Source organism: Dasypus novemcinctus, chromosome 7 (genome assembly GCF_030445035.2).
Source record: "Dasypus novemcinctus isolate mDasNov1 chromosome 7, mDasNov1.1.hap2, whole genome shotgun sequence".
NCBI classification, from domain to species: domain Eukaryota; kingdom Metazoa; phylum Chordata; class Mammalia; order Cingulata; family Dasypodidae; genus Dasypus; species Dasypus novemcinctus.
The window spans coordinates 44130654-44148821 of NC_080679.1; the positions used below are offsets into that span (position 1 = coordinate 44130654).

At 40.3% G+C, this 18168-nt stretch overlaps 1 protein-coding gene across 2 annotated transcripts in view; it reads right to left on the bottom strand.

Annotated features, from left to right (window-relative positions):
• Positions 1-5184: 5184 nt before the first annotated feature.
• CASP10 (caspase 10) overlaps positions 5185-18168 on the bottom strand; it is a 47043-nt gene continuing 34059 nt past the window's right edge. The window contains exons 8-9 of one of the 2 annotated variants that reach the window (XM_023588895.3): positions 10203-10323; positions 5185-9127 (exon numbers count right to left, since the gene is read on the bottom strand). In XM_023588895.3, the coding sequence (XP_023444663.2) occupies positions 10227-10323 (97 nt within the window). In that variant the 3' untranslated portion in view covers positions 5185-9127; positions 10203-10226. The remainder of the gene's footprint in view (positions 9128-10202; positions 10324-18168) is intronic. The other variant, XM_004458909.5, reaches the window with a different exon arrangement.

Below are 18168 nucleotides of genomic sequence, written 5' to 3' on the forward strand. Positions count from 1 at the left end.
AAAAAACATCTGGTGGTAGGTAGTGGATTCTTAAACCTTACACCAAAAGCATGAGCAATGAAGGAAAACATAGATAAATGGGACCTCCTCAAACTTAAACACTTCTGTGATTCAAAGGTCTTCATCAAGAAGGTGAAAAGACAGCCCAGTCAATGGGAGAAAATATTTAGAAACATTTATCCAATAAGGGTTTGATCTCCATTCTATATAAAGAGATTATACAACTCAACAATAAAAGAGCAAGCAATCCAATTTAAAAATGGGCAAAGGATTTAAACATTTCTCCAAAGAGGAAATACAAATGGCCAAAAAACACATGAAAAAATGTTCCATATCACTAGATATTAGGGAAATGCAAATTAAAACAACAATGAGATATCATCTAACACCACATAGAATGGCCATTATTTAAAAAAAACAGACAACAGTAAGTGCTGGAGAGGATGTGGAGAAATAGGAACACTCCTTCACTGTTGGTGGGAGTGTAAAATGGTGCAGCCTCTGTGGAAGACAGTTTGGTGGTTCCTCAGGAAGCTAAACATAGAACTGCCATAAGATCCAGCAATTCCTCTACTAGGAATATATCAAGAAGAATAAAAACTATGACACGAACAGACATTTGCACACTGATATTCATAGTGGCATTATTCACAATTGCCAAAAGATGGAAACAACCCAAGTGTCCACCCACCAATGAATGGATAAACAAAATGTGGTGTATACATACAATGGAATCCTATGCTGCACCAAGAAGAAATGAAATTGGGACACACATGAAAACATGGATGAGTCTTGAAGACATTATACTAAGTGAAGTAAGCCAGACCCAAAAGGACAAATATTGCAAGGTCTCATTAATATGAACTAAATATGAATAATAAACACATGGAATTAAAACCTAGACTATAGGTTATTAGGAGGCAAGAGGAGGATTGAGAAGAACTACTGATGCATAATGTATGTTGAAGTTTTAAATAACTTGACTGTAGAAGTGTGGAAATGGATAGAGTTGATGATAACACATTATAGTGAGTAGTAACTGGTTTATAAATGGAATTGTGACTGAAAAAGATAGTGTGGGGAAGGAAATGTCAATAGAAAGAAAGCTAAAGAATAATCTAGGGACTGAATAACACAGTGAACTCAGAGGTGGATGAGGATAGTAGTTAAGGGTGCAAATGCAAGAGAGTCCTTCTGTGAGCTAGAGCAGATGTATATCACTATTGCAGGGTGATGGTAATATGGAGAAGCATGGGAAAACTATAATTGGTGTGACCTATAGACTTTGGTTAACAGCAATACTATAATATTCTTGCATCAATGCCAAAGCTGTACCGTGTTGATAATGGAGGTGAATGGGAAAAGTGTTCCAAAAGTATGCTATGAACCATGACTGGTGGTAAGTCTGATGACATTACCTCATAACCTGTAACAAATGTTCCACCATGATGTGGTGTTGTATGGGAAATCTACACATCTGTATGATTATTTTGCAAGTTCACAATGTCCATAACAAAAATACATTTTAAAAAAATAGTGTGGGTTGGGGGAAAAATACACCAAATGTACAATAAGGACTATAGTTATTAGTAATATTTTGACAATGCATTTTCATAGTTTGTAACAAATGTTTCACAACAATGCAAAGTGTTGGTGGAGGGGTGATGTATAAGACCCCTGTGTGATGTTATATATGTTTATTTTATAAGTTCACAATCTTTACTATACACGTATTGTTTATGTGTGTTCATGTATGAATGATATACTTCAATAAAAATATATTTAAAATAAATAAAAATAAATAAAACAATGGCTAGAATAAAAAAAAAAAGAGCAAAGCTGGAGCACTGTGGGTACAAGGGAGGGAGGCAGAAATGATGTTGGTGAGGCAGCTAGCAGCCAGATGCTGTAGGACCTAGAAGATACTTCAGATTTTGAGGACTTTAGATTTTACTCTCTAAATCTAAAGATATAATAACATAATCTAATGTATGGTTTAGACTGCTGTTTCTGTCTGCCACATAAAGAACAGAACTCTGTGGAGAGGTGGCCAGGAGGAAAGCAGAGGAAAGTAGATGGATATTGTAGAATTCAAGCAAAAGATGACAGTAGCTTATAATGACTTGGGCTAAGGCTATTTCACTTAGACCCAGGCAAGAGGGGCCCCTGCCCTGAGTCCTGCACTTTGGAGGCCCTGTTCTGATCCTTCTCCAGCCATGTCCCTTCCTACGAGGTCAGAAGCCCATGAGGCCAAGGTGACATGCCAACTCAGGGTCCATGTACCTCCCTAATGTCTAGATCACACTGTGGTGCACAGAACTTCAAATCCCCTGCCCAAGTTGTTCAACCCAACTCCCAAGGCCTGCCCAGGCATCTTCCCCAGGTCTGTTCTTCTAAGGGAGGCACATGCCACTGAAGCCCCCTCTTCTGTGCCCAAAGCATAATTCAAGGACAGCTGTTGGTGGGGCAAAGGGGTGATGGGAGGAGCTTTGACAAGCAGGCTACGGTAAACACATTAGGCCCCTTCTCAGTTCTGGAGGTGGGACAAGAAAGGACCGTCTGTGGGCCAAGGGCAAGCACTCTCCACATCACAAATATCAGAAATTCAAACCTGGTCCAACTCATTTTGAAGGCATAGAGGCAGTAGAAAAGAACACATTCTATTTAACAGTTGGCTGGCTAATTTATATTTATCCGTATGGTGTGTGAACCTCCGATTTTACTCTGCCCCAGGCCCTGCAAATGTTGGACCAGACTTGAGGATGAGCAGCAAGGGGGAAGATGATGTGATGTGGGGTCAAGAGGGATGGAGTGGGCACTGTCAGTGCCCTATGCAGGTAGGTCTCTGCAGGTCCATTTTTAACACTGCCCCTCTGCCCCAGCTTGTGGGTGCTTTTGCCTGATTGCCCTCAGACCACAGGAAGAGACTGGAATTTTAAGTGCCCTCACCTTAGTCAGTCCTTAGCCAAGGATGGTGGGGTGAAAGGCCAAGAAAGCCCAGTTCCTTTGCCATGAGTTGGTCAAACTCTGAGGTATAATTTTCAAAGCTCCCCTATTGGGCCAGCCTGGGATTACATGTATGGGCCTCTACCCCACCTGACTTCTCCCCTCCCCTGCCCTGTCTCCCCACTCCTTGCAGGCTCCTCCGGAGAGCAATTCATGAAGAATCTCTTGTACAAAAATCCTTGTCTCAGGGTCTGCTTCTGGGCATGACAGAAGACAGGCATTCGATGGTTTCTGCTTTGTTTTGTGAATGGAGATACTACAGCATGCTTTGCATACTGAGGGGAATGAGCTGGTAGAGAAGGGAGAGAGTGATGACCTTGACACAAGAGGAGGCTTTGGCCTTAGAGAGCAGCACAAACAGCTCACCTATTTCTGACAGGAGAGAAAGCAGCAAATAAGAGTCAAGTTGTAAGTGGTCGGTAGGCTTGGTGGTAGAAGGTGAACATCTCTTTTCATTTCTCTCCTTTTAGGGAAATAAAAGGTTATCAAGTGAAAGTGAGGAGAGTAGAGGGTGCCTGTGGTTTGAGGAGACAAAAGGAGGTGTAAAATAGTCCGAGAGGGCAAGAGGGTGACATAAAGGGGAAATTTTCACAGGTTTGCTGGGAACCACCAAAAACCTGGTTCAGTTTTAATGAAATTTCAATGAGACCAGTCTACTAAGTTGCGTGTTTTCACACCAGTTACATCCAGGAATTCCAGTGCCAACTTGGAGTAAGTGGAGACATGAGATTAGCCAGAGTTTGGATTCTGTCACATGAGTAGGGAGAGAAAAGGATGTTGAGAATGGGTGCAAGAGAGTGAGTTTAATGATAACCATATGGACTCTTACCTAGGTAAAGTGAAAGGGAGGACATGAAGGGGGTGTTAATAGTATAAAGATGTGAGGTAGGGTCAACAGACTAACTAGCAACCCCAATGGCACCAAAGCCCGTTGGAGTAAGGGTCCTAGAGGAAGTGAGATGGAATCATAGGAGGTGGTTGCCAGAGGGGCATGCTTGAGATTGAGACTTGGGTGGAAGTACAGATATTGGTAAGGACAAAGTTTACTGGGTAAACTTTGGTGATTGGAATAGCAGGGCGTGGAGGATAAGATCATTTACGGGTACAGAGTTTCTGTTTGTGGTGATGTTAAGGTTTGATACTGGATGGTTGTGATGGTAGCACAACATTGTGAATGTACTAAACACCACTGAGTAGTGTACTACTTGAAAGTGGTTAAAGTGGGAAATGTGTTATACATATGTTATGACAAAAAAATTAAAATAAATGTAAATAAATAAAAGGGAGGATTAGGAGAAATGCAGAGTGAAATAATGGGAAAATATATACTAAAGTGGAATTACAAATGAATTCATTCTTCTTTGTGTGTTTTTGTATTTCCTAAATCATCCACCATGAGCATGCATTACTATGTAACAAGGGAAAAAAAGCAAGGATATTTACTCAAAGGTAAAAAAAACAAAAATAAACAAACAAAAAAAAACCTTTTTGGTGGTCAGTTCCAATGTACAAGGACCCAGTCCACAAAACTCAAAAAATTATTCCCTGTTCTAGAATTGTAACAGTATTTCCCAAGCATCTTACTAAATCATTTAAAATGAGACCAAATGAAAAGATGAGTTTCACAGTATATGTACTCTGTTTCAAGAAATAACCTGTTTTTAAAATATATTTACTGGGAAACGGACTTTGGCCCAGTGGTTAGGGCGTCCGTCTACCATATGGGAGGTCCGCGGTTCAAACCCCGGGCCTCCTTGACCCGTGTGGAGCTGTCCATGCGCAGCGCTGATGCGCGCAAGGAGTGCCGTGCCACGCAAGGGTGTCCCCCGCGTGGGGGAGCCCCACGCGCAAGGAGTGCGCCCGTGAGGAAAGCCGCCCAGCGTGAAAAGAAAGAGCAGCCTGCCCAGGAATGGCGCCGCCCACACTTCCCGTGCCGCTGACGACAACAGAAGCGGACAAAGCAACAAGACACAGCAAATAGACACCAAGAACAGACAACCAGGGGAGGGGGGGGAATTAAATAAATAAATAAAATCTTTTTAAAAAAATAAAAATAAAAATAAAATAAAATATATTTACTTGTATTGGTTGCATTTTCCTTAAGAAACCTTGGGGTTATTTATGGAACGGTGGGACTCAGGGGACTGAGCATGTGGTGGACAGAGATGGAAACAAGACTTTTCTTGCATGCCTTTTTTAATATTTTTAATCTTTGAACAATGTGAAGACATTACCTACCCAAAATTATATTTAAAAAGTAAAAATCAATAGGAATTTAAAAAATTTTTAATAGAAAACCCTCTTTTAAAAATTCAAATTTGCATATAGTTATTTTAGGATATAAATTTTTGCATTGCCAAATGAACCTTTCTTTAAACAAAGAATTTTCCCTAGCACATTTTTTAAAAGCATCACATTTTCAGAAATTTAGTTCCTATTCAAAGTTAAGAATGAATCACTACATTCTTATACATCCTCAAAAGCAAACTATAGACTTTCAACAAAACCCAGACGCTACCAGGAAAAAAGTAAAGTAACTTGCCACAAACAATAGACAAACACCTCACCAGAGTTTGGTTATACTTGGTTGGTATGGCTCCAGAGTTTAGAATGAGACAATAATTTTAAGTAGGTTCTAAGGAGGCAATTTTAAGTCCAACAGAAAAAGGAACAATTAAAGCTGTCCAAAAATGAAAATGGTTGGGAGGTACAGGCTTGCAAATCAGAAGACAGTCTCTTCCACGAACAGCTGTGAGCCTTTGGTGAGTAGCTTAACACTTTGAAGCCTGGATCGCAAGATTAGCAGGGTCCTTTCAAATCCATGACCCCATGTGGTTGTGAGTCTATCGCAAGATTAGCAAGGTCCTTTCAAATCCATGATCCCATGTGGCTGTGAGTCTCCACTAGAAGAGTTAGGCAGAGGTGAGGGATGGTGGAGTAGGAGTCTGCCATGCAATGAGAGGATGGATTGGAGCAGATTTCAAATAAATTAATCACTCATACCTGAGAATAAATATGAGGACTTCCAGCCATGGCCCCCAACTATGCTACAACAAAAAGTACAGTGCAAATTTCATTATTTTCTCTGGGCACCAGGATGTGGGTGTCAAAGTTATATGGCAGTGCTCAAATATGAAGCGGTCATCCAGGAGAGCCAGGCTGTGGTTACATTAACTCTTTTCAAGATTATCACCAAAAAAGGAGTTACAGCATTTAAAAAGTAAGGTGGAGAATTCTTAGACCCTGAGACTAAATACACACACACACACACCTTGGGGTTCATGAATTCCAGGTTGAGAAAAACTTAACTAGATCACTCAGAAAGTATCTGACTGGAAGAATTTGTGAACCATGCATGGAACAACAGTTATATATATAATGAGGTAAACCTCTCATGTGGCTTATCTCAGTGGAGACTGCATCACTGGAAAGGGGCTGCTATTCAACAGCATTCACCATTGTTAAACCACTGAGTCCTGTTCCAGTTGGTTAGTACCCACAATGCCCCAGTTGCTTATGTGTTTAACATCACCTGAGCATCCTCAGAATAAAATGTTTGCTGAAGTAACACTCATGATATCAAACCTGTCCACCACTATTCTGGGTCCCTGAAGGAGAGACCAGTAGGGTGCTGTGGTGATAATATCTCTAATTATAAACACCACTAGCATAGTATTAAATAACTGTAATATTAACATAATACTTTAGCAAGAGTTTTCAGCCTTTGATTTTACTTGGCAACAGCCAGTTTTGTCAAAAAATTGCCTGTAACCTTTATGTCAAGCAAAGCTAGGCAAAAGATAAAGGAACCTCACTCAATCTGTCCATTTCCCTCAGAAATACCTCAGCCATCAATAGCTGTAGCTTGTAGAAACACAATAGGGCGCTGCCAAATAGTTGTGACCAAACCACTGCCTGTTCATGGACTCTACACACAAATACATAAATACAGACAAGTATAATGTTTTACACGGTCTAGAAGGGCACACTCTGTCAAGTGTGCACACACCCTGTTTAAGAAAACAAGTCAAGGACAAGTGAAGTCCTCATGCCTGTGTAGACCTATGATTCATACGTGTTCAGTGACCTTTGCTTGCTGGAGGCTCCTGAAAAGAAAGTTCACAGTAAGTTTCCTGATTCTAAAACTTAAACTCACTCAAGCAGTAAGATCCAGCAAAACAGAAATATGAAATAAACCACAGGTTCAGGACTTTTACACCCACTTCCAAATGTTTCTGCTAAAGAATATTTTCACCAGTAGTGTTTTGTCCAACTGGATTCAGAGCTAAAGGCTGGCCTCCTTCTGCTGGAGACATTGTGAATGGGTGAAGGGAGAACTAGCTCTTCACTCAGAGGGCATCACTAAGTATTGCTAGTGCTGATTTGCTACCAATAAAGTCAGATGGAATTAGGCCCAAGGAACTCAAATCCTGCTATTCCAGTTAAATTACTACCAGAAAACTCTGCCCCCTAAATGTCTTCTATGCACCTCACCAAAATTAGGCTTAAATGGACACACATATAAATGGATTCTCCTTAATCCTCTCAATAGATAATGTTTTCTTTACAGAGAAGGCCCTAATGATTTAGTTAGTATTTCAGAGCAATGGATTCATAGGGCAAAACAGAAACCCAACTCCAGATCCGTTGCTCCTATGTCCCATGCCATTCCAGTTCACTTAGGTAGAAATAAATCCTGTAAATAATAGTGGCTGATGGACCGTGCACAAGCTGCTTTACTTCAGCTTCCTCATCTATAACAAAGGCCGTAAGCACAGGACTTTCAATCTCCTTTCCAGGTCTAGCCTTCAAGAATTCAAAAGAAAATGTTCCCTTGAAATTGAAAAATTAAGTTCAAGTACATAAAAATGTCCAAAATCTTAATTTAAGAAGTAGTAAGGCTCCTTTACAGAGCCATTCCCTCCACAAGACAAGCCAGATACATCTCTGATCCAAGAGAGGACATCAATCTCTGGGAATAGCTTCCGTGCCTGAGGCTGCTTCTCTCCTCATCCTTTGGGCCAGACAAACAAAGTGAATTAGTGACAAGGTGGGGGCTTTGACTGTAGGTCACACAGTACAGCGGCAACCCTGAGGGAGCCCAGTCAAGGAGAGATGCTGCCTTGTAGGTTGAGTTTTGATTGAGGCATCACCTGAAGTCAGTCCTACCCACTCATGAGATTTTTGGGGAAAGAGGCAATAAATTCCTTTCTTTGCTTTAGTCGATTTGAGTTGGGTGTTCTGTCACTGGATGCTGAAAGGTCCCAACACAGAATTTGATGTCACATTATAAAGTCTCTGCTCCCAAAGTGGCTGAGCATGTCTCTCTCTCTCTCTTCATTGTGAGCCATCATCTTCCTAGAGAGAAACTGGTTCCCAGCCCAAGAAAACAAGTTCTTGCATGAATGTCTTCATTACACTAAAGCAAGAAATGGGCATGGTGTGGTCCAAGTTTTCCTTCAGTAGATGTTCAGAGGTGATGCCTTGGGCAGAGGGAGAGTAAGGCAAGGCTGTTATGTCACCATCCAACAGACAGAGCAAGGCCATGCAGAAGGGCACACAGAATCATAACCAAGGGTGTGTCATAGAGAAGTCTCAGCTCAGCCAGGTGTAGGCAGTCTCAATGGCTCTAGAGCTAGAAAGCACCTGGGCCCAACTTTCACATCACAGTTGAATAACCCAAGGCCCTGAATAATCCGGTACTCTGCCTCAGAGTGCATAACTAAAGCCAAGGCTATCATTCATCGATAACAAAAGTTTTCTAACATTTAGATTTGCCAAAAAAACAAAACAAAACAAAACAAAAAAGCAGAACTGGCTGTGTCAGAAAGCAGGGAATTTCATATTACTAGAATGACAAGGAGAGACTAGCTCACCATCTGTCATCAATTCCTATGCTGGGTGGCAGCTGGAGGAGATGACTAAAATAACCAGAGTCTGTGAATCTGAGGCTATGAAAACTCTCTACTATGAGACAAATGCTTCCTTTGGGATGGGAAATACTAGTTTTTTCCGTAGTGTGAAAGCAGGCTGAGGCATCTGTTTCTTCTTTCCTAATCTGTCCGCTTGTTGACTCACGTCATTGTTGACAGCAGTGAGGATGGATAAGATGTCTTCACGTCTGCAAGCAGAGTAGAAAGAATATTTTCAATCAGGAGGCAGAAGCTACATACCAAAGTATTAGAAAACTGACCCTATAATATGTTCCTTCTAACAGTCTAAAATTCTAACTAGAAACGTGCTAAATAAAAAGAAATGCAGAGAAGCAGACATGACTCAACTGATAGAGCATTCACCTACCATATGGAGGGTCCAGGGTTCAATCCCCAGGGCCTCCTGACCTGTGTGGTGAGTTGGCCCATGCACAGAGCTGCCGCACACAAAGAGTGCTGTGCCACACAGGGGTGCCCCCATGTGGGGGTGACCCACACACAAGGAGTGTGCCCTGCAAGGAGAGCCATCCCATGTGAAAAAAGCGCAGCCCACCCAGGAGTGGCACCACACACACAGAGAGCTGACACAGCAAGATGACACAACAAAAAGAGACACAGATTCCTGGTGCCACCGAGAATGCAAGCGGACACAGAAGAACACACAGCAAATGGACACAGAGAGCAGACAACAGGGAAGGGAAGGGAAGAAAAACAAATAAATAAATAAGCCTTAAAAAAAAAAAAAAAGAAATGCAGAGGCAGGGCAAGATGGCGTCAGAGTAAGTGCACCCATATCATTGCTCCTACAAAAAATGGCTGAGTGGGGACAAAATCCTGCCCAAGTGAGCTGTTTTGGGAACCCACAAAGCAGAAGGCTGCTGGACATCGATCTGGAGAGAGCATGACAAAAAGAGTGATAGCTCAAGGCGAAACAGTGGATGACTTTCCCAGAACTTCCCAGGTCACACAGCTGGAGGAGAAAAACTGCAAGAGTGGGAGACTTCTGGTGAAGAGGAGTCCTACAAGTGCAGGTTTAATTGTCTGGACTCCCCTTTTTGAGCTTCAAGGATCATACCACCGGGCTTAAGGAGAAACCAGGAAGAGGCGAGAGGCAAATCTCCTGAGGGAGTCCAATTTACCTAACCTCTGTGGGTTACGTCTGGGATGGTGGAGCCAGACAATTAACTAATCCTGTGCAACACAGCCAAGGGAGGGGAACAGTAGGAAGTGCTTGGTAGGCTTCCAAGAGCATATTTAGGTCACCTGACAAGGTGTGGGTGCTCTCTCTCAAAGAGACTGGGAGTCATTATTTTCCGTGATGATTTGGTTCACAAGGGTCACATTTGATTTCGGAGGGGAGCTCTCACATGGGCTTCCTGCTGCCCTGAGAAAGAGGAAGTGAGAAAAGGAGAAAGGGGGAAGAACAGTTTCCTAATCAGTTTATTCAATTGCAAAGAGTCTGTTCTGCCCTTGGAAGGGAACCTTTTTTTGAGGAGCAGGTTGACCCTGAAGGAGGGTTTGGCGCAGTGGAGTTTCAGCCTTTGACTGTGCAAGGTCCCTGGTTCAGTTCCCAGTTCCTCTTAGAGTGGTGACCCACTAGGATATTAGCTGACCCTTTGAGACAGGGAAAACATAGATATTATCCTGTATTAGCTTCCCTTAGGTCTCTTATTTTCCCTAAATAAGAGCTTAAGGGAAGTCTGGTTTTTTATTGTTTGGTTGACTCCTTGCTTGAAGGCTTGTGTTGTATTTTTTTTCTTATTATCTTGTCTTTCCTTCCTCTTTATCCCCCCACCCTTCTTTTCTTTTTTTCAGTTAAGTGCTGCCAGCTTGTTTATTGTTTCTGTGCTTCCTCATCCTCAATTTTCTCTTTTTCTGTGTGTATTGATTTTGGCTACCAATGCTATCTCTTTTCCTCCCTACATCTTTCTACCTTCCACCTTCTGTTGTTGCACTTACATTCCACCTCTCTTTGTTTAGCCCCCAATTTTTCTGGCTTATTTCTAACACTTCTATTCCATTTTCTATCCTTTATTAACTCTTTATGTTATTGTCCTTTCTTTTCTCTTTCCCTCTCCCTTGATCATGCTAACCTTTTAATTCATACTATATTCTTTTCCATATTCAGTTTCCCATTTCATTGTAGGTACTCCACTTTCTTACTCCTAAAACTCTACACTGCTTGCTTACATGAGTTTAATATTTATTCTTCTAGGTCTTATACAGTTCTTATGCTAACATTTACTAACAATACTACTATTATACTATTTCTTTTCTTACCTCTTTTGCTTTCCCTGGTCCTAATCTTTTTCCTTCAAGGCAACATAGACAACAACAAGGAAATAGAATAAGAAGAACAAAATGTCAAAAAGAAAACACACATACAAAAACAGCACCAAAAAAATCCGAGACTAGAGGGAAAAGCTAATCAACTGAACAAACTAACCAAGATAAAATGATGACCAGACAGCAACAAAAAATTACAAACCATACCAATAATCAGGAAGACATGGCCCAGTCCAATGAACAAATTAAAAACCAGGAAGAGGAGCAGAACATCAAGCAACTAATCAAAGCTCTCCAAACAAATACCATAGACCAACTTAATGAAGTGAAGGAAGAGATTAAGGATATTAAAAAAAAAAAAAATTGGACAGCATACTGAAGAAATTGTAAACATACACAAGAAGATAACAGATATTATGGTGATTAATGGCACAATTCAAGAAATCAAAAATGTAATCTCTGCAAATAATAGCAGATTTGAATAGGGGAGGAAAGAATTAGTGATGTGGAAGACAGTACATCTGAAATCAAGCAGATTGTGTAATTGGTGGATAAAAAGATAGAAAAACTCCAGTAGGGACTTAGGAATTTGAATGGCAACACAAAACACACAAACATACACATTATAGGCATCCTAGAAGGGAAGAGAAAGGAAAGGGGACAGAAGGGGTGTTGGAAGAAATAATGGCTGAAAACTTCCCAAACCTATTGAAGGAGATGGGTGTACATGTCCAAGAAGCGCAACACACCCCAAACAGTATAAATCCCAACAGGCCTACTCCAAGACATATACTTGTCAAATTATCCAATGCTCAAGACAAAGAGAAAATACATAAGGCAGCAAGAGAAAAGAGAACCATCACATACAAGGGAAGTTCAATAAGATTAAATGCTGATTTCTCATCTGAAACCATGGAGGCAAGAAGGCAGTGGAATGACACAGTCAAGGCACTAAAAGGAAAAAATTTCCAGCCAAGAATAATCTATCCAGTAAAAATGGCATTCAAAAATGATGGAGAGTTCAAAATATTCACAGATAAACAGAAACTAAGAGAGCATGCCAATAAGAAACCTACCCTTCAAAAATACTAAAGGGAGTTCTGCAGAAGGAAAGAAAAAAACAGGAGAGACAGAGTTGGATGAGAGTGTAAGAAAAACCAAAAAGAAATAAAAACAACATATGGCATACACAAATCCAAAGGAAATATGGCTAATGTAAGTAATTCCTTTAGAATAATAAACACTGAATGTTAATGGATTAAACTCACCTGTCAAAAAACAAAGACTAGCAGAATGAATAAGGAAATATGATCTATCTATATGCTGTCTACAAGAAACCCACCTTAGACCCAGGGATTCAAGGACATTGAAAGTGAACAGCTGGAAAACAATCCTACAAGCAAACAATAACGAAAAAATGGCAGGAGTATCTACACTAATATTGGACAAAATAGACTTTAAATGCAAAACTATTTTGTGACACAAAGATGTACACTACATATTAGTAAGAGGGGTAATCTTTAAAGAAGAAAGAACAATCATAAACATTTATGCACCTAATCAGGGCACCTCAAAATATGTGAGGCAAACACTGGAAAAATTAAGTGGAGGAATAGATGCCTCTGCAGTTATAGTGGGGGACTTTAATACACTATTATCACCATTAGACAGAACACCTTAACAGAGAATCAATAAAGAAACAAAGACTTTGAATAATATATTAGAAGATCTGGACCTAATAGACATATATAGAACACTACACCCAAATACAGCAGGATATACATTCTTCTTAAGAACACATGGATTGTTCTCCAAGATAGACCACATGCTAGGCCACAGAAAAAGCCTCAATAAATTCAGAAAGATTGAAATCATACAACTAATTTCTCTGACCACAGTGGATTGAAGCTGGAAATCTGCAAGGGCCAGAGACCCAGATTATGCACCAAGATATGGAAGTTAAACAACATATTCTTAGAAAAATAGTGGGTCAAGGAGGAACTCTCAAAAGAAATCAGTAACTACCTTAAAACAAATGAAAATGACAACACAATGTATCAAAACTTACGGATGCAGCAAAAGTTGTACTGAGAGGGAAATTTATAGCCATAAATTCATACATCAAAAAAGAAGAGCTAAAATCGAAGACCTAACTGCACATTTGGAGGAATTAGTAAAAAAAAAACAACAAACTAACAACAAACTAAGAAAGAAAGAAATAACAAAGATCAGAGCAGAACTAAATGAAACAGAAAATGAGAAAGCACTAGAAAAAATAAAACAAAGAGCTGGTTCTTTAAGAAGATCAATAAAATTGACAAACCCTTAGCTAGACTAACAAAGAAAAAAAGAAAGAAGATGCAACTACACAAAATAAGAAATGAGAAAGGGGATATCACCACTGACCCCACAGAAATAAAGACTATCATAAGAGGATACTTTGAAAAACTATATGCCAACAAGAAGGACAATTTAGAGGAAATGGATAAATTCCTAGAATACATAAGAAGCCTACACTGATGTAGCAGTTTGATATGGTTATGAATTCCAAAAATAGATATTGGATTATGTTTGTAATCTGGTCTGTAACTGGGCATGATGGAGTTATGATTGGGGCTTTGAATGGACCATGTCATTAGGGCATTGAGTCTCCACCCCTTGGTGGGTGGGGACTCACAGATAAAAGGCAGGGCAAAGGACAGAGTTGAGGGTTCTTAATGTTGGTTTTTTCATGTTGGAACTTTGATGCTGGAGTTTGATGCTGAAGCCTTAAACTGGAGCCAGGAGAAGAACACAGAAGGATAGAGATGGCTCCTTAGACACAGCAGAAACCCCAGGGAGAGAGACAGAGCTGTTAGCCTGATAGTCTCAACTGACCTTGCGGAGAAAGACAAAGCCTAGAGAGCTTCATAGTTTATAGCTGACCTTGTGGAGAAAACAGAGAACCTGAGCCCAGAGAGAAGCAAGACCCTGGTAGGGAGGAACCCAGGAAGCCCAAACCCTCGCAGACTGTCAGCAGCCATCTTGCTCCAACATGTGAAAATAGACTTTGGTGAGGGAAGTAAATTATACTTTATGGCCTAGTATCTGTAAACTCCTACCCCAAATAAATACCCTTTATAAAAACCAACCAAAATTCTGGTATTTTGCATCAGCACCCCTTTGGTTAACTAATACAATTTACAAAAGAAGAAATTGATGATCTCAACAAACCAATCACAAATAAAGAGAATCAGTCATTGAAAACCTCCCAACTAAGAAAAGCCGCGGGCCAGACAGATTCACAGGTGAATTCTACCAAACATTCCAAAAAGAACTAACACCAGTCTTGCTTAAACTCTTCTAAAACATCGAAATAGCAGGAACATTTCCTAACATGTTCTATGTAGCCAACATTACCCTACTACCAAAGCCAAACAAAGACACCACAAGAAAGGAAAATTACAGACCAATTTCTCTAATGAACCTAGGTGCTAAAATCCTCAACAAAATACTAATCATATTCAACAACACATCAAACAAATTATATACCATGACCAAGTGGGTTTCATCCCTGGTATGCAAGGATAGTTCAACATAAGAAAATCAATCAATGTAATACACCACATAAATAGATCAAAAGAAAAAAATCACATGATCATATCTATAATGCAGAAAAAGTATTTGACAAAATACAGCACCTTTTCCTGATAAAGACACTGCAAACGATAGGAATAAAAGGAAACTTTCTGAACATGATAAAGGGTATATATGAAAAACCCACAGCTAACATCATTTACAATGGTGAAATCCTAAAATCTTTCCCTCTAATATCAGAAACAAGACAAGGATGCCCACTATCACCCCTCCTATTTAACATTGTGTTAGAAATTCTTACTTGAGGTAAGAAAAAGATATAAAAGGCACCCAAATTGGAAAGGAAGAAGTCAAAATTTCACTATTTGCAGATAGCATGATTCTATACATGGAAAGCCCTAAGAAATCTACAACAAAGCTTCTAGAACTTATAAATGAGTTCAGTAAAGCACAGGTTGTAAGATTAATGCACAAAAATCAGTAGCATTTCTGTACACCAATAATGAGCAATCTGAGGAGGAAATAAAGAAAAAAATACCATTTACTATAGTAAATTAAAAAATCAAATACCTAGGAATAAATTTAACTAAAGATGTAAAAGACTTAATAACAGAGAACTACACAGCACTATTAAAGGAAGTCAAAGAAGACCTAAATAAATGGAAGAATGCTCCCTGTTCATGGATAGGAAGACTAAATATCATTAAGATGTCTATCCTACTGAAACTGATCTACAGATTTAATGCAATCCCAATAAAAATCAACACAGCGTTTTTTACTGAACTGGAAACCTAACTATGAAATTTATTTGAAAGGGAAAGAGGCCCCAAATAGTGAAAGACATATTGAAAAAGAAAAATGAAATCGGAGGAATCATACTACCTGACTTTAAAACATACTACAAAGCTATAGTGGTCAAAAGAGCATGATATCAGGAAGCGGACTTGGCCCAATGGATAGGGCATCCGCCTACCACATGGGAGGTCAGTGGTTCAAACCCCAGGCCTCCTTGACCCATATGGAGCTGGCCCATGCACAGTGCTGATGCGTGCAAGGAGTGCCGTGCCACACAGGGTGTCCCTGCGTAGGGGAGCCCCATGCACAAGGAGTGCACCCCATAAGGAGAACCACCCAGCACGAAAGAAAGTGCAACCTGCCCAAGAATGGTGCCGCACACTCGGAGAGTTGACACAACAAGATGATGCAACAAAAAAGAAACACAGATCCCCGGTGCTGCTGCTAAGGATAGAAGCGGTCTCAAAAGAACACACAGCGAATGGACACAGAGAGCAGACAACAGGGGGTGAAGGGTAGAGAAATAGATAAAAAAAGAAATCTTTAAAAAAAAAACAACAAAAAAACAGCATGATATTAGCACAAGGATAGACATTTTGACCAATGGAACTGAATTGAGAGTTCAGATATAGATTCTTGTATATACAGTCATTTGATATTTGACAAGGCCACAAAGCCCACTCAACTCTGAAAGAATGGCCTCTTCAACAAATGGTGCTTGGAGAACTAGATATCCATATGCAAAAGAATGAGAGAGGATTATCATCTCACACCTTATACAAAAATCAACTCAAGATGGATCAGAGATCTGAATGTAAGAGTCAAGACCATAAAGACCTTGGAAGACATAAGGAAGCATCTACATGACCTTGTAATAAGAAATGGCTTCATGAACTTCACATCCAAAGCATGACCAGTCAAAGAAAAAAAACAGATAAATGGGACCTCCTCAAAATTAAAGCCTTTGCACCTCAAAGGAGTTTATCAAGAAAAGTGAAAAGACAGCCTACCCAATGGGAGAAAATATTTGGTAACCATATATCTGATAGGAGCCTAATATCCAGCATATACAAGGAAATCCTATATCTCGAAAATAAAAAGACAAACAATCCATTTTAAAAATGGGCAAGAGATTTGAACAGATGCTTCTCCAAAGAAGAAATACAAATGGCTAAAAAGCACATGAAAAGATGTTCAACATCACTAGTTATTAGGGAAATGCAAATCAAAACTACAATGAGATACCATCTCACACCCATCAACTGGCAGCTATTAAAAAAACAGGACTACAAGGTTGGAGAGGATGTGGAGGAATGGGAATCCTCATCCACTATTGGTGGGAATGTAGAAGGACCCAGCCACTGTGGACAGTTTGGTGGTTCCTCAAAAAACTAGCTATAGATTTGCCATATGGCCCACCAATTCCACTGCTGGGTGTATACCCAGAAGAACTGAAAACAAGGACACGAACTGATATATGCACACCAATGTTCTGAGCAGCATTATTCACTATTGCCAAAAGTTGGAATCAACCCAAATGCCTATTAACAGATGAATGGATAAACAAAATGTGGTATATACATACAATGAAATACTACTCAGCTGTAAGAAGGAATACAGTGCTAACACATGGGATAACATGGATGAATCTTGAAGGCCTTGTGATGAGCAAAGCAAGCCAGGCATTGAAGGACAACTACTACGTGACCTCTCTGATATGAATTAAGCAAATCAAGCTGTCTCAGAGAACCAGAGACTGGATGATAGGCTTACAGGAAATGGGGGGGGGGAGGGTAGAAGGAAGTGAACCAACGCCCACATGGGCAAAACCTATGATAAAGTAGTGGTAAGTAGTTGTGCAGTGAAGGGAGAAGACAGGGGCATAGGGATACTATTGGGTTGGACTTTGTATGCTTAGGGGGGCTAGGGTTGTGAGGATGGGTCAGATGGTACATGGAATTGGGGAGAGGATTGGGGGGAGCAGGTGAACACAAGAGATTGTTGAGTATGTGGTTGAAACTATAATGTAGAGAAAACTCTTTAGAAAATATAATAAGGAAGGGTTACTGGTTTTAGATGTTTGATGGGGGACATCCGGCACAGGGTGCACATGGGGCAGACTTCTAGGGAGTGTGCTCATCATGTCATAGTGTATTATATCTGTGGGTGGAGGCCCATACAATGAGTGGGAAGGTGTTAAACCCCTATCCTGGGGAGGCCTGATAGTCTCAGAGGGGATAGTTGCATCACCAGCTGGGTGGTTCCCAATCAGGGAGGAGAAACTAGTGTGTTACGCCCGCAGCATTGTTGCAAGTATCTAGCAATCTTGTCCTTCAAGCAGTGAAGCATGGTCATCACTATGGGCCCTGAGGGGAGGAGGTGAAGGAATAGAATAGTTAGAAGAAGGGGTAACTGGGGGGCAATGGAGGTGTTCTACATGATCCTGCAAAGATGGATACAGGCCATCTTAAACTTCACCAAAAATTTATAGAAGTGTATAGTCTGAAAAATAATGTAAACCATAATATAATCAAAAATTTATAAAAGTATACAGCCTAAAATGTAAACCATA